This window comes from Lissotriton helveticus, chromosome 3_1, assembly GCF_964261635.1.
Source record: "Lissotriton helveticus chromosome 3_1, aLisHel1.1, whole genome shotgun sequence".
Classification (NCBI taxonomy): Eukaryota; Metazoa; Chordata; class Amphibia; order Caudata; family Salamandridae; genus Lissotriton; species Lissotriton helveticus.
In genome coordinates, this window is record NC_136061.1 from 979,747,194 (window position 1) to 979,765,025 (window position 17,832).

Consider the following 17,832-nt stretch of genomic DNA (forward strand, 5'->3'; position numbering starts at 1 on the left):
CTCCGTTGTCTAGCGCCTCTCTCCCTCTTCCTAGGCGGACGGATGTGTACACTAACACACCGTCGTGCACATGCCGCGATGCATCAGTTCCGACTTCCGTTCTGCGCCAGGGAGGCCTGCCCGTGCAAGCTTGTACTAGCTGGTTCCCTGAGCGGCGTCTAGTCGGAGCTCCCACCGGACACATGCCTCCAGTCCCCCCGCTCTCCGCACACGGTGTGCATGCCGCCCAAAGAGCTGTGATGGGCTGTGCCAGGGTGCCCGGGAACAGGCCTCCGTCTATGCCAGGGTAAGATCGCGTCACTCGTGAAGAGCAGAATGGAGAAAATTATTCACCCGCAGAGCCAGGCTGTGTGCAAGGAGGAGCGCGCCCTGTTCACTGCTGTGCCACAACACACTACACCCCACGCGCCTGCCTCCCAAATCAGGAGGGGGGTCTACAGGGCAAAAGCAAGGCAGGCCATTGACTGACCCCCTGTTCGAGCACCAGGCTAATTCAATGAGGGCAATGCAACAATGCAGTAATGCCCAGACTGCCTTCAGGGTCAGCAGCATTTCCAAACGTGTGGTCACACGGAGGGGTTTCCACGGTTCGCAGGCAGCCGCAGATTTTAAACCTCTGGGACATTTCTGCGCACAATGAGGTCTTAACGCGTTTTGTTACAAGTCTAAGTCAGCAGAAGGTGATGGATAGAAATGTAAGTCGAACACGTTAGAGACTGTCTGTTTTGAAGATATTCAGCCACTGCCACAAGATGTAGACATATAGTAGTGTAAGCAAGGCCTGAACATTGTAAATGCAAGAGAAAACAAATAATGCTTTGTATATATGCATTGAGTGAATACATCTTTTGGATATTACAGTAAATAAGACATCTTTTCCACTTTGCTGCAAAGCAGACTCTAGTGGTAGGTTTACAGGTTTCCTTAAGAATGGTCATGGATTCTGCTGGATATTTAGATTTCCAAATTCTATGACTTCAGGAGCCAAATCTGCAGGTTTAGCTGGTTTGGTTGTCAGATATTGCCATGGTTCTGAGTGAGAAGGTTTGAGTCGAGGTAAACCTCTTCGTGAGGAACTATTGAAAGTTCAAGTATTGTGGCGAACCATGGTTGATAAGCCCATGTGGGAGCTACTACAATAAGGTTAGAGACATCTGCCTGAGCTTGCGTACCAGAAATGGAAGAAGAGGGAGAGGCAGAAAAGCATATGCAAATGTTCCTGACCAATTCATCCATAAGGTATTGCCCTTGGATAGAGAGTGTGGGAAGGAGTAGTTTCTTACATGTAACTCCAGTTCTGTAGTAGGGGTATCTCTGTTATAGTCATAATCTAGTGAATAGTCCCGTCGATGTGCGGGGACCCCGGAGCAATAAAAAGTAATCTCTTAAGCTGTCTTCTTTGCAGTCCTGCATAGACACTTAAGAGAAAATCAAAGACAAATAATGCAGCCTATAATTACAAGGCTACACTGGCCAGTACTTCAACTTAAAGTGAAAAGGATAGCCAAATCAAATCAAATTTTACACATATTGCCAAGTTTCACTCATAGAGAAACTTCCCTTCACCAAAATCCTTGAAATGATAGAGAGGAAGGGTTGGCAGACAAGCCCCCATAGGCTGCCAATATGTGTCTGGAAAAGGGATACCCTGCCTTTAAGGAACTCTTCAGAGACCCTCGGTATCCCAGGATGCACAGCCAAAGTCCTTTTACTTTCAGTTCTTTTTGAAGGTGTATAAAGCAAGGCCTGTAGCAAACAGTACATTATCATTTTTTCCACCGGGGATGAGGGCGGGCGCTTATGACTATAACAGAGATACCCCTACTACAGAACTGGAGTTACAGGTAAGAAACTACTCCTTCTGTAGTAGGGGATCTCTGTGTATAGTCATAATCTAGTGAATAGAATGGCAAGCCCATCCCAACAAACCAATCCGGCGGTGGAGGAAAAAGACAAAACCACTACTGTGCAAACAGATTTCTCAACGAAGCCTGCCCAACCTGAGCATCTGCCCTGGCATCAGAGTCCAGACAGTAGTGCTTAGCAAAGGTATGGACCGACTTTCAAGTGGCAGCCCTGCAGATATCTGCAATGGGAACATTACGTAGCAAAGCCGTTGTTGCTGCTTTGCCCCTGGTAGAATAAGCCTTAGGTTTACCCCCTAAGGTCCTGTTAGCTTTCTGATAGCATAACTGGATACAGGACACAATCCACCTCGAGATGGACTGTTTTGAGGTGTCAAGACCAGTCCTGACCGACCCATAATTGACAAACAATTGGTCTGACCTACGAATGTCCTTGGTCTTATCCAAGTAGATTTTTAACACCCTTCTGACTTCCAGGCAATGCAGAGACCTTTCCGCTGGAGTGGAAGGATTCTGGAAAAACGTAGGTAAAGTTATAGTCGGATTAACATGGAAATCAGAAATCACCTTAGGAAGGAACTTAGGCTGAGTACGCATCACAACCTTAGCAGCATGAAATACAGTATAAGGTTCTTGGCAACACAATGCCTGAATTTCACTCACCATGCGGGCCGATGTAATGGCCGCGAGGAAAGCCGCCTTCCACGATAAGTGCTGCAGTGAAGCCTTATGACTAGGCTCAAAACGTTACTTCATCAACCTGGACAGCACCACATTCAGCTCCCATGAAGGCGAAGGACGCCGAACAGGAGGAAACACTTTTTTCAATACTTCCAAAAAATCTTTTATCACAGGGATCTAGATGAAGGATGTCTGTGAAGGGCATTTCCTATACGCAGTTAATGCTGCGAGGTGAACCTTAATAGAACGAAAATTAAGGCCAGACTGAGTCAAATGCAAAAGGTATGGAAGAATGACATCTTCCTGGCAGGTTGTCGGATCATAGTTCTTGGAAGTGCACCAGATGCAGAACCTCTTCCACTTGTAGGCATAGGAAGTCCTTGTGGAAGATCGCTTAGCCTCCTTGAGTATATTCATGCAATCGTCAGGCAGATTCAGGTGTCCATATTGCACTATCTAAGGAGCCATGCCGCCGAACTCAACGATGAGAGGTTGGGGTGTACCATCTGCCCCCCCGAACTTCGTGAGAAAGTCCGGCTGACATGGCAGCCGCAGGTGGGGTAGGAGAGACCGGTGAAGTAGGTCCGTGAACCACCACTGTTGGGGCCACTCCGGAGCAATGAGGATCATCCGTGCTTTGGACTGAGACAGCTTGATGAGTACCGCCGGAATTAGGGGAATGGGTGGAAAAGCGTACAGAAAGCTGTTCGACCAGCTGATCCATAGGGCGTTCCCCAGAGTCCCCGGTTGATAATAACTGGAGGCGAAGTCTCGGCATTTTCTGTTTTCGGCGGTGGCGAACAGATCTAAGTCCGGAGGGCCGCACCTGTCGAAGATGTTTCCTAGCACTTTGTCGTTTAGAACCCACTCGTGTTTTTCTTGCACCAGCCTGCTGAATGCGTCCGCCTGAGCATTCTGCACACCTGGCAGATGGGTAGCCGTGATAGTCAGTCCTCTGGCTAGCAACTAGTGCCAGATCGCCTGCGCTTCTTGTCGAGCCCCCCTGCTTGCTGAGGTAATACATTGTGGTCGTATTGTCCGTCTGTACAAGCAAGGAGTTGGTCTGGAAGGACGGATGAAAGGCCTTCAGTGCCAAGTGAACAGCTCTGAGTTCCAGGAAATTGATGCGATACGTGGATTCCGCGGGGGACCACATTCCCTGGCTCTGTAGATGGTCAGAATGCGCTCCCTAGCCGTGGAGATAAGCATCCGTGACGATAGTCTGAATGGGAATGTCCTTGTGGAATGGAACCACTTTGAGGAGATTCTCTGCTGAGCACCACCATCTCAGGGGCTGTTGAGCGTGAGGGGATGGACGGATCCTTTCGTCCCAGCTCCCCCGCTTCTGGTCCCACTGATCCTCCAGACATTGCTGCAGCGGCCTCATGTGGAGGCATGCGTGTGGCGTGAGGAAGATGCAAGAGGCCATCGACCCCAGTAGAGAATACACCGTCCTCACTGTCGTAGATGGAACAGCTATGAGAGCCTGAGCCTTCCGACGGATCGATAAGCGTCGCTCCTCCGAAGGAGACACGCTTGCTGAAAGAGTATCGATGGAGGCTCCAAAGTACTGTAGGCACTGGACAGGAGTCGGAACAGACTTGGACAAGTTTATGTGTAACCCCAGTTGGTTCAACAGAACGGCCGTGGTGTTGAAGTGCAATTGCGCTTCCTGGAAGGTGGAGGCTTTGATCAACCAGTCGTCCAGGTACGGGTGGACAAACACTTTGTTCTTTCTCAGGTGCGCTGCCACCATCGCCATGACCTTTGAAAAAGTCCTGGGTGTAGACTTCAGTCCAAACGGTAGTACGGTGTACTGATAGTGATTGGTGCCGACTAGAAAGTGCAGGAACTTCCGGTGTTTCTGTGCAATGGGCACATGAAAGTACGCATCCTGTAGATCTATTGCGCAAAGCCAGTCTCCTCTTTGTAGCTGAGGATAGATCTGGTGCAAAGACAGCATGCAAAATTTCTCCCTTCTAATCCATTTGTTTGCTTGTCGCAAATCCAGAATGGGCCTGAACTCGTTCTTGTCCTTCTTGCGCACCAGGAAGAACCGTGAGTAAAGACCCTTTCCCCTTTGAGACAGAGGGACGTCTTCTATCGGCCTTTTTCTTAACAGGGTATCGGCCTCCGCTTGGAGCTCGCGCAGCTGAAACTGCGAGCGAACCGGTGGAATTGCTGGAGGAGGGCTGACAAAATGAAGACTGTATCCATTGCAAACAATATTCAGCACCCACTTGTTCGGAGTAATTTTTCTCCACTCTGCCAGGTAATTTTGTATGCTTCCCCCCCACCGGAGCGGGTAACGGACGAGGGGGAAGTAGCACCTCAGGGCTTAGACCCAGCCGGGCCCTTGTTCGCCGAGGAGGACAGCTGGCTGCCTCTGCCCCTCTGACGCTTCTGGAAAGGCTGCCGCTGGTACTACTGCTGCTGTTGTTGCTGCTGGCCAGCCTGACCACCTTGTCCTCGCTTCTGGGAACCATATCTCCTCTGGAACGGACGGAAGGACTTCCGTTGTTCCTTTGGTTTCTCCAAACCAACGGCCTTTAATGTCTCTACTTCCGCCTTCATGCGGGCCATCTCCTCATCCGCATGCGTCCCGAAGAGCGTCGATCCCGAGAATGGCAAATTTGCGAATCTCTGCTGCGCCTCCGATTTGAGAGAGGTAAGGCGAAACCAGTAATGGCGTCTTAAATTAATACCATGGCAATAACCATGAGCCGCCAGAAGAGAGGCGTCCGCCGCAGAGCTGATGACTTGATTGGAGACCATCATGCACTCGTTCAATATCTCCTGGAAGTCTTCCCTCCTATCCCTCGGGAGGAGCTCGATAAACTGTTGCAGAGACTCCCACAAAGCGCGGTCATAGTGACCCAAGAGCGCAGAGGCACTCGCAGCTTTCATTGATGTGGCAGCCATACCGCAAACCTTACGTCCGGCTGAATCCATCTGACGGCTCTCCTTGTCCGGAGGCACCTTAGAAGACGGAGCAGTAGCATGCTGTTTCTTGGCTGCTGTCACGATGACAGAATCCGGTACAGGATCTGACCTCAAGAACGCCGGCTCAGTATCAGGGGGCCTGTACTTCTTTTGCAGCCGAGATGGAGCCGACTTCACCGAAGCTGGGGTCAGAAACAGCTTCATGGCCGGTTCCTCCAGTCCTGGCACCAAGGGCAACAACGGGCGAGAGAGATGCCATTTGTGCAAAGTCACAGAAGTAGATGGCGTGCGTACCGTCAATGTGATCTCTAACTTCGCTGCCCCCCTCAGCAGCAACTCCTGAAATGTCACAATGTCGTCCACAGGTGACACCCTCGTAGGAGGGGAATCCGATAATGTTGGAGAATACCTCCGGTCACTCGAAGAGCCCGTGTACCGGGACCGCGGCCTGGCTCTCCGATGGCAGTGACGAGACCTTGTGGAGGAGCGGTGTCTAAAGCGAGTGCGATCCCTTCCTCTAGATCTTGATCTAGATCTCCTGGGCTTCGCCGGAGCCGCCGATCTTAGAGGAGGCGGAAGCGGAGGAGTCGGAACCTCAGGCTGAGGTTGTGGAGGTCGGGGAAGTGGTGGAAGAGGAGGCAGGGGCGGTGTAGGAGGCGGTGGAAGTGGAGGAGGAGGAGGAGGAGGAATCGTTGCTGGAGGAGGAGGAAGCTGCGGAGGAGGCATCCTCGGAGGCAGCGGTGGAGGTGGAGGCGTCCTGGGCCTAGAAGGTGAGTAGGTCCGTGAATACTCCGATTCTGATGACCTCACCACTCTCCTCTTCTTCTGAGCAGGCCTCAAAGAAGATGTTCTGGAGGCAGACCTCTTTTTGGCTGAGCGCCGGCGCGACCGGGATCTCGCCGATGAAGACGACAGACTGACCACTGAGGCCGGGGACACTGTCCTGGTCCTTGATCGTCACCTCAACGTCGATTTTTCCTTCCTTGACGTCGACCTCTTCAACTTTCTACTTCTCAACGTCGATCTTCTAGACGTCAACGCACTCCTCGATGTCGAACATCTTCTCTTTGAAGTCGACTTGCCTCTTCTTGACATCGACCGTCGTGTCGACGGCGAACAGTGATACAGCCTCGACGGCGAACGCTGTCGCCTCCTGGACTCATCTCGACTTCGATGGTGTGTCGACGCCGTTGAAGTCGTCGATGTCGACCTCGTCCGAGGTCTCGACGTCCTGCCCCTTGACGTCGAGCGGCGACGCCCCTTGGACCCAGAGCCCTGGGTCGACGGAGAGCAGATGGTGGTCATACCTCTCGACGTCAAAGCTATCGACATCGACCGGGATCTGTGCCTTTTCTGGGCCTTTACTTGACTGGGGAGACCCCCATAGGCCGAAGCACAGGCAGAGGATGATGACTGAGTCCCTCCATGCCCAGAAGTCCCACCTGGTTCTTCATGTCTCCCCTACTCCAGGCCTTGGAGACTCATCTTCTCCCTGTCACGCAGGGTCCTCTTGGAGAAAGAGTGACAGATATCACAGGAGTCGGGGACATGGGTGGAAGGGAGACAGAGTATGCATACTCTGTGTGGGTCAGATTTAGCCTTCTTCCTACCACCCTCAGGGTACTTGTCGATAAAAGCTGGCATTTCCGACAGAAAGAGGTGGTAAAAATGGTTAAAAAACACAGCAAATGGAAGAGGAAGACCCCAGACATCGAGTGAAACACTCACAACAATGGAAAAGTGCCAAAAATTGAAGAAATACCCAAAAAGGGAGAGCTCAATGCTCCAGGGTCCTGCTAGCAGGAGCCGGAAAAAGAACTGCAAGTAAAAGGACTTTGGCTGAGCATCCTGGGATACCGAGGGTCTCTGGAGAGTTCCTTAAAGGCACGGTATCCCTTTTCCAGACACATAATGGCAGCCTATGGGGGCTTGTCTGTCCAACCCTTCCTCTCTATCATTTCAAGGATTTTGGTGAAGGGAAGTTTCTCTATGAGTGAAACTTGGCAATATGTGTTAAATTTGATTTTATTTGGCTATCCTTTTCACTTTAAGTTGGAGTAATGGCCAGAGTAGACTTGTAATTATAGGCTGCATTATTTGTCTTTGATTTTCTCCTAAGTGTCTATGCAGGACTGCAAAGAAGACGGCTTAAGAGATTATTTTTGATTGCTCCGGGGTCCCTTCACATGGGCGGGACTATTCACTAGATTATGTCTATACACAGAGATCCCCTACTACAGAACCTGGAGTCGAAGTTTGGGCATTTTGCGTTCTCTGCTGTCGCAAAGTGGTTTATTTGTGGCAACCCTCATTTGTGAAAGTATGGGAGAAGAATTTGAGGGTGGAGTTCCCACTTATGGACTTGTTGTCACATCCTGCTGAGGAGGTAGGCAAAGTTGTTGTCTGTTACTGGGAGGTGTTCCGTTAACAGATGTTTTTTGTGATGTACTGCCCTAAGCAGTCTGGCAGAGGCGTGACAGCTTTAGATAGTGTCCCTCCCTAGCCCCCCCCCCTCCTTTGATCTAAAATAGGCCATGTGGGAACCATACTTTTTGGGAATTAGAAAGTACAGGAAGTACCCCGACGCTTGGTGTTGTATAGGAATTGGCTCTATAGCCCCTTTGAGTAATAGAGCTTTAACTTACTGTTTGAGCAGTTATTGATGTTCCAGAGAGAGTTTGTGGGTGCGAGGAGGAATATTTGGAGGATTGCTGATGAGCTCCAGGCTATAACCATGTGGGTTACTGTCCAACACCCACCTGTCTGAAGTTATTGACTGTCAGGTGGGAAGGCACTGCTGTAGTTGACCCCCGACAGCTGTAATGTGATCGGGGGTAATAATAAGTGAGTCACTGTTTGTTGCCAGATAGGGCATTACGGGTTGTTGGGAGTATATACATTTGCCCCAATCTTTGGAGCGGTTACCCCTGTAATTGCCTCTGAAATATCCTCTAGAGGGAAAGGGTTGAGTTTGTAGCATGTAGGAAGATGTGGATGCATCTGTGAAAGTGGTTTTGGAACCTGCTCTATAAGAGGAGCTGCAAAAGGAGCCTCGATCATTTGGTGTTTGAAGCGCTCCCATGGATTTGGCAACTTCAGTATCTTTTTTTAAATTTTCTCTAAGGCCTCATCTAATTGTGGGACGAAGAGATGCTCCTTATCAAAAGGGATATTTAATAAAGTTTGTTGAACTTCTGGCTTACATCCAGGGATATGCAGCCAGGCATGCCGCCGTAGGAGGATGCCTGTATTGATGCCTCTGGTGGCAGTATCAGCGAAGTCCAGTTCACAGCTAATTGAGGAGTGGGAAATTATTCTTCCTTCCTGTACTAATTCTTGTCCCTTCTTTTTATACTCCTCCAGGAGATATTGCCAGGCCAACAATCCTTGTGCATTTGCAATTCGCCGATGATTGGCAGATTGTGCAGCAACTCACCCGCCTGATGCATCTATAAGTTTGGATTCTTTATCAGGAGGTGGTGCGTGTGGTGCGTCTGCTGTAGTTTGTAAACAACTAGGGAGTCTGGTGGAAACTGGCCTCTAATAAAAACTGGGTCAGATGGTGCAGCTCTATATTTGTTATCTACCCTAGGGGAAATGATGCAAGCATGTGTAGGGTCTTTAAAAAAATCATCTGTATGGCACATCATGCCATTTAACATTGGAAGAGTTTGAGATGTTCCGAGTGTATTCCATCATGTCTCAAATAAAAAATCTTCTTCCATAGACTCTTTAAGTAGTGTACCCCATGGTAAGCTGCTGCCCTAGCTATGAGCTCCTGAAATGACGAAATATGGACTGGAGGTGAGGGTTTGGTAGGCTGTAGGGCTTGATCTGTGTCACCTGTAGGGTCAACATCATAATCCTGCGATGGGTCTGGTGGTGGCAGTGCCCCATGATGGTCATCTCCTCCTACATCTGGGTCTGTGTGTAGAGAAGCCAGAGGCGTAACGTTTAAAAGATTATGTAGTGAATGAAGTACAGGAGGTACAGGTGATGGAGGTGGTGGTATATGAGAATGAGAAAAAGGAGCAACAGGGTGCAGGGGACTAGTAGCTTTGTCCATTTCCTTCTTTTTTAAAGGTATTCGGAGACCCATGTCCTGATGGAAAGAGATCTCCCTCTTAGAAGAATGCACTGATGCAGTTACCGCGACAATGCAGCTATTCTCTGGGAGTATGTGGATCTGCTTTTGATTTGGATCAAGTCTTTCTTGCATTGTCTCAGAAATAGTCTCTGGGAGTGTTGTAGGAGCCAATTTCTGTTTTGGTGCCGAAGGTTTTGGAACAGAACCTGGTTTCACTTTCAGAACCGGAGAGGTGCAGTGCTTATCTCAGATCTGGGCAGAACTGGGAGGCTTTATATATGAATTCGGTGCTGAGCTGGAGGACAAAGCAGATTCTCAGTGCATACTATGGCCAGATAGCATTGATGGCCCAGAAGCCTTTTGTCTGATGGGAACCGAAGGTTTTGTGTGGGCAGGTGAAGGCTTTGAGTACTCACAGCACCTTGACCCGGCGGAAGATCGAGTGATTCCAAATCTATCTTTAACCCCGAATCTAGAACCGAAAAGGCCCGTTCCTCTTCAGCAGCTGAACCTTCCAGATCTTCCTCTTCTGGCTCGAAATCTTGTGGACCAAAGATATCCGGCATGTTTTTTATGTCACATCTCTGCGTCATGCCCGATGGTCCCACAAGGTCTTTTAGGATCGAAGCGACCAACAGGCCTCACAATATTCTTCATTGTGCTAGGGGGAGAATCACAGATTTCAGACCTTGTGAAGGTCGGTACTAGGAACGGCACAGAGGACAGAATTGAAAGGGAGTCCATTCCATCAGCAGAGTCTCATCGATGGAGTTGAATGAAAGGTAGCCTGGATAGGCAAGGCCAAAAGGCAGGGAATGGAGTGTTCCGACAAATGAACATTTTCTGTATTTCGATACGCTGGGATGTAAAACAGGTTTGAAAACAACACTGACAACAGTAGAGTGGACTACGCATTAAGAGGATCCCTAAAACGGTCTCGAACCAGAGCGTTGTAATACATGTCCGAACCTGATGGAAGAAGTAAACAATTTAACAATGGAGTCAATGCCCATGTGCATTATAACCAAGCAGAGGTGTGACATTACCTCGTTACTTGAAAGACTTCTTCGAAGAAAAGCAACTTGCAAATATCTGGACCAAACACTAGATGGCAGGAGTATGCAAAGCATGTGTTTTTACAGCCACACATGCCTTGAACAGAGGGTTCTGTAGCATTCATTTCATGGAACGCATGGTGACAAACAATTGTAAACTCCAAAAGCTCCATTCTCAACTAACACCACTTGAGTGTGTTATGTTTTTGTTTGTAGTGCCAAACCACCACTAGTCCCTTTCATCACAGTGCATACTGACATAATTGTCATATAACACTGCTGCTGCCGAAACATACCACACTTGTTGCACAAAGCAACCCTTGTAGACACAGTTTCCATATTCTATACCTGTAGTTATATCAATGTTATTAAAGTTATTGAGCGGCATGCCACAAACATTTCAATGTTACCCAACCATAACATTTATTTCACCTAAATAAAGTTACAATTGTTATTTGGACAAGGTTTTTGTGATGCAAAATTTAGCATATGTAATACTGGGTTGATACGTTCATTCAGAATAGAGTGAGACTCTATGTCCACAAATCATATTCAACTTAGACCAAGAGTACAGGTTAAGATCCCGGAAAAAGTGTATCTTGCCATGGGTTGGAGTGCAATATACTTGTAAAAAACTCAAGTCAAGCCATAGCTATTGATCAGCTGTTGGCAAATGGATTCCCCATTAGCTTTCTAAACCTTCCCTACACATCAACTGCCAGACAAAATGTCCCTTCCACTTCTGTAACAACTTTCAAAGCTACGGGCTATATATACCTTTGTAAGCGTGGACTTTCTGGATCCAGGACAAGGGGTTCACCTTCATCAGTGCATATGGGACACTCAGCACATGCATCCTGTTCATGACGCTCTGCAAAATAATGCCATTAGTGAACATAGTACAAGAGACAAGCACATAACTTGCAGTACCAAACCTAGCTAGCAGTGTGCTCCAGGCAGCCATGGGCAGGCATCACATGCCATTCACACTACTGTATGTATGGCTGAAAAACACAGCAAGCACCAATTGCTAAATCAACCAACCTCAGGACACAGGGAAACAGAAACCTGAACACCGCTTTCAATACAGGCACATACCAAACCTGGCTGCCATACTGTTTCATATAGAGAAGCAAACAGAAATCACTGCAGACAAAATACAACCTACTCACTGCTCTGATGAAAGAGCAAACACACAGTGAGCAGAGCATGCTAAACTCAACCAGCACACTGCCCTAGGTAGACAAATGCACTGGGGACACTGCAAGACAACACCTTCATGAGAGCAATCAAGCCGCAACCAATGCATGCAAAAGCTCATCCATTAGTGTGCCCCTCTGAGGAGCAGGCGCTCACATGTTGACTACAGCATACATAGCCCGACCAACAAACTGTCCAGGAAACAAATCAAGTTCAAAGTGACGATGCCTAAAAGAATGAAACAGGGCTATTGACAGAGAATAACTTCATGATTAGGTCCTGCACCAGCTCAACCTGCAACAGTTTTCCTGTCCAGCTTGTCCGCAGTCCACTACTCTCTGTTCCCTGTCTACCTGCTACCCTTTGTTTGTCCTTCCTCTGCTTGTTTCTTGCTGTGTTTGTGCCTCCTCTGCTTGCTTCTAGCCCTGCTTTGCCCTTTTCTGCCACGCTTTGCCTTTTCTTTTTTTTGAAAATCTTTATTATTTTGAAGGCATATTACACATTTCTTATGATGCGCTCATATTGTGACATCTGTAATCGCCCGATACATCTCCTGTAGTATTAATTTGCATAGTCCATTCTGCATTTGCATCTCAGATCACCTATCCAAAGTTTGTTTCCGCTCTCCCATGTAACTTTGCTTCAGTTATCATAGTTCGTCTAGTTTCTCCCATTATGAGTTATCTAAGAAGTGTAATTATCCTATAAATACAATACAAACCCCCCCCTCCCCTCAAACATCTGTCATCACTTTTTATTTACATTTCCACATTTCTCCTCTCATCAGCAAGTCTCCGTGCCCTTTAGACAATACATAGGCGAGCTACTGCGTCATGGTGCTGCATTAGGTTTGCTCAAGCAATCACCCTCAACTCCATCCGCTACTCTTCCTCCCCCTCAGAGTCCGGGTCACGCTTTGCCTTTTCTGCTTGCATTTCTGTCCGGTTATGCCTCTTCTGCTTGTTTTTCTGCCCTCTGTTTTGCCTTTTCTGCACGTTTTCCAGCCATCTGTTTTGCCTTTTCTGCCCTCTGTTTGACCTTTTCTGCTCGTTTTTCCGCCATTTGTTTTGCCTTTTCCACAACACTTCAAGGTAAACCTGAATTGGAATACTGCTCGAGTCACACAGCAAGCGCATTACAAACCTTGCAACACCCAGTAAACATTGGAGTCTCGTCTATGTGATTGGATAACTTCATCTAAATTTAAATATGCAGATATATGCACCCATACATTAAGTCAGATGTAAGCACTTTAATTGCATATTGTATATAAACGTTGCAGGCAGCCCCACTAGTTTTATCTGTAGCCCAATGTATGCCCCACTAAACTTCACTTTTGGAGACACTACTGCCAGCCAATTCACGCAGTTTAGGACACAGACAACACAGAGCACTGCATGCACTGCTTTGGCTAGAGAAGAACATAGTGAGAATTAATGAACACTACTGCAGGTGCAAGATGAATGCAAACAAAACAATTTTTGAAACACACGAGCTACACACAGCTACACACAGGAAAGCACAGTCAGTACTGCAAGCAGAGTTCTAGAAGCACACTATCTAGACCCAAGAAAAGCACAACACATGAGTTGCATGGCAAAGCCAGCTAGCTAGCACAGGCATCGTTCTAGTGAAAACACTAACCACTTCATGCAATGTTCAATAGCACACACAACAGAAACATACAACAAGCATTGCATGAAAAGTCCAGATGGCATACAGCTTCAGACATAAGGCAAACATACAGGAAGCACTGCAGGCAAAGACAGTTGACTCATTACTCCATACAAGCACCCATGAGTGTCAACTCTCAGCCAACTTGATGGCGCAGCAAATTCAATAATGTCATTAAAGGCATTAACAAAGAGCAATGTTCACTATCAATATAACCTTGGTGTGAAAAACCCATACACGAAAAGACAAAAACTTGTAGGATGTAAGATTGGAGAATACTATGCTCCTTGTGGACATTTGGCCTACAGGTTACGAGATGTAAAACTGGCAAGGGAATGTGAGTCCTTCTTTCTGGCAAAGTACAATTACATCAGGTAATAATATCTATTTTTAAACCATGTAGGAAACACAAAATGATGGTATTAAGAACAGTATAAAAATAAACCATTATCAATAATACAATTTAGTCATCAAACTCGTAGACAAACTGGAAAACTAAGATAGGAATGCATCATGAAAACACATTAACTAGGACAATTTCCTAATTTCATCACACAAGACACTCTGCTGAGATATGTACGGTAGAGCCTGAAACTCATGTTGGTAACAAAGTTACATGCCGGTAACAAAGCCACATGCCAAGTGCAGAGTATGCCCTGAAGAACAAGTTATTTACAGAATCCTTCTGACGGATACATTTTTCTGAAGATGGCTCACCATTAGAATCCTTTAAGGTATCAGACTGTATGTGTAAACTGTAAATGGCAATAGGTGTTGCCTCTGCCCCGTCTCAGGTTCTACCCGGGAAGTTGCATCAAGGAGAAATGTAAGGTATGCCGATGACAAATTCCAGTCCATGTTTCTACATCCTCCAAAGCAGAGATGAGGTTAAATAGACTGACAGAAGTTACAGTGTTCTAAACGTAACTTGGGACCTTATTGACAGTTGCAAGTTCACTCCTGAGAGGCAGTAGGTGAACAGAATGGGAAACATCCTTTACAACGCAACTTTTACCACGCAGTGCCTTTACGACGCAACTTTTACAACGCAATCCATTACCACGCATTGCACTGGGGGGCGCTCTAGGATAGGGAATACGTTTAATTTACTATCCAACACCTTCCCTAGTGTCCACAGGGACTGGAGTTGGAATAGTAAATTAAACTATTCACTATCCAGCACCCCAAAGCTCTATGCGTTGTAAAGGTTTGCGTTGTAAAAACCGCGTTGTAAAGGCATGCGTGGTAAAAGCATGCGTTGTAATGTCATACATCCATTCTGTCCGGAATGTTGAGTATCCACCAGGAAGATCGTTACAGAATGTACATAACTTGTTCTTCTGATGGATACTTCTACCTGAAGATTCCTCTCCTGTTGAATCTCTACCAAAGCACTACCTCCCAGGTGGTGAGTCTAAAATAAGGTGTCCAATCTAGAAAGTCCTGTAACTCTTATATGGTAAAATTGCTATTTCTGCAGACTTCGAAGTCAAGAAAGCAATGTAGGATAGTGGGTTTATGTTGCAGTAACCCCCCCACTTTTTGCCAGACTACTGATGCACTATTTCTTGGTGTGCCCTGGGTCCCTGCCAATCAGGTTCCCAGGGCCTGTGTTCTTCCCCCCAAAAGTAACCCAATTGGCATCTCTGGCCACAGATCAGTCCCTGGTAAATGGTACCACCGGTACTCAGGGCACTGTGACCAGGGAAGACCTCTAAGGGTAGCAGCACTTATTGGGCCAATCTTAGGGGCCCTGTACACACGCACAGTGTACACACACACAGTGTACACACACACACACACTTTTTTTGCAGGCTGCGTGTTCTGGTGCAGAACAAAGTAAAGAGTCGACATGGCATACATCCCTGTGTGCCATGCCTACAACCCACTGCCCTGGCACAGATAAGTCACCCCTCTAGTTGGGTGCCCTATGCCAGTGGTGAGGGTACAGGTGCATGAGCCCTGTAGCCCTACAGTGCCTAAGTCCATTCTTAGACATTGTAAGTGCAGTGCTGCCATTAAGAGTATATGGTGCTGGGAGCTTGTCATTATGAACTCCTCAGCACCATAATGGCTACACTGGAAACTGAGAAGTTTGGTATCAAACTACTCAGCACATTAAACCCACACTGATGCCAGTGTGGGATTTAATGAAAAATGCACCCAGAGGGCATCTCGGAGATGCTTCCTAGAAACTAACCCACCACTAGTGTCCAGGCTGAGTGGCTGCGTTCAGCTGCCACCACCAAACATGTGTCTGGACCCCTGGGTCGAGAGTCTGCTGCTCTCTGGGGCCTGAAACAATGCACATCCTGGGACGAGGTGCCAAGTCTCTTCCCTCAGGATGGGCAGGGTTCACGAAGGAGAAGCTTTAATGGCATGTCGCCTTTGTGAGCCTCCCTAGACCATTTGCTGCTTTCAGCAACTGGTCCCCACTGGTTCTACCCCCCACTTTGGGCGGGAGAGCCGGGGGGGGCGGGGGGGGGGGAAACAAGTGAGGGAAAGAGGTGTGCCCCGCTCTGCCAACTCCACCCCTCAGGTGGGGGAGGTGAGGAGAAGAACACTCTAAATCCCCGCCATCTTGAGGATCGGGCGACCCAACCAACCAGGGACATGCTCCTGCCCCCCTCCCACTGGAGGATCGAACGATAGGGGGTGTACCCACCCCAGGAAAGGGACCCATTGGTCCCTGCCCTTCACATACCTGTAAGGCCCCTAAATCTAGTATTTAGGGGGCACCCTGAACCTTGCTTCCTCAGATAAAGCCTGACAACAAGAAGAAAAGAAGAAGGACCGAACAGCTGTGCAGCCATCTAACAAGAGGAAGACACCCACTGACTTGCCCCCAGCCCTACAGGCCCCTCAAACCTGCTCCTGCGAAATCCCAGTGTGTCCTGCAACCAGCAACCTCGAAAACCCTGGAGGACCTACCTGCCTTCACTTCCAAAGACTGCTTCTCCCGTAAACACCGGATTTGTTCAACTGCAACCTCTAGCAGCAGCCAGAGACCCCGAATCCAGCCCGCTCTGCAACCGCTGAACCCGGCCCGAGCTCGAGTGGAAAAACACCACGATGAGTTCACCCCGGCGATCCTGACCCGAGATCCGGCGACCCCTTACCTGCCTCAAGCAGACGGCGGCAGGCAAAATCCAGAAGCCCCCCCTAACCGCGACTAGGAGCTGCAAAGAAGATCCAACCCCAAAAGGCACCCCTGCAACCGACGGCCCCTGTGTGCCCAAACCGACGGTGCCTAACCAACCCTTAACTTTCCAACTTACTATGGGAGTTAAGGTTCTGGGGTTAGACTTCTTCGTCTCCCTGCCTGCAGTGTTTTTGCAAACCAGAGGTTCTCCATAGAAAACAATAGGGCACCCGACGTCAAAACTGCACTCTGCAAGCGGCCGCCCCAGTGCCGCTGAGGGTGCACCTTTTGTGCTACTTTGTTTCCCCATTTGCCCTGACCTAAACCCTAGGAGCTTTGCTCCCACAACCCAGTGATCTGCTTGCCAGCAGTCACCAACCAGAGGCTCCCTATCCCCCATTGGATAACATTAGGGCTCAACACTCTGCACCCGGCCGCCCTAGTGCCGCTGAAGGTGCAACAACAGTGCATCACTGACCCTGGGGGACCCCTGAGTCTAACCCCAGAACCTTAACTCCCATAGTCGATTACTTACCTGTGAACTGATAACCTCGTTTTCCTCCATAGGATATTTACAATTTTCTTCCAAAAAGTGTGGAGTTTTGAAATTTAAAAATATTCTTTAAAAATCGCACAAATAACCAAAACTTATTTACTTACCTATTTACAAGAAATGTCCCAGTGTTGGATCTAGGTATCCAGCACTGAGTTAGAAAAGTAACGTACAAAGTAACTTACCTGTAATTTACTGAAAAAGCATATTCATTTCAATGCACTGTTTTTCTTCCAAAAAACGACTGGTGTGGAGTTTTGAAATGTAAAGATATTCTTTAAAAATCATGCGAATAACCAAAACGGAATTACTTACCTGTTTACAGGAAATGTCCCAGTGCTGAATCTAGGTATCCAGCACTGAGTTAGAAAAGTAACGTAAAAATAACTTTACTGCAATTTACTGAAAAAGCCTATTCTTTCCAATGTATTGTATTTGCTAAGTGTTGCAACCTACTGCATCCTCTGTAAATCAAACAACAAGTTCTATTGCATTTTCAAACTGTTCTACAATTAGCTACTTATTACTGTAAAGCATTTAATGCTTACCTGTGCCAGGCTTGCTTGGTTCTAAAAGTAAAACAACAGTATATATTTTTATACAAACACAATTGGCCTAGAGTTCAGTTCTTG

General features: G+C 47.7%; 1 protein-coding gene across 2 annotated transcripts in view; it reads right to left on the reverse strand.

Moving 5' to 3' along the window:
- DIP2A (DIP2 acetate--CoA ligase A) overlaps positions 1-17,832 on the reverse strand; it is a 784,944-nt gene that overhangs the window by 290,162 nt on the left and 476,950 nt on the right. For both annotated transcript variants that reach the window (XM_078681430.1, XM_078681429.1), the window contains one exon: positions 11,409-11,502. In XM_078681430.1, coding sequence (XP_078537556.1) covers positions 11,409-11,502 — 94 coding nt within the window. The remainder of the gene's footprint in view (positions 1-11,408; positions 11,503-17,832) is intronic.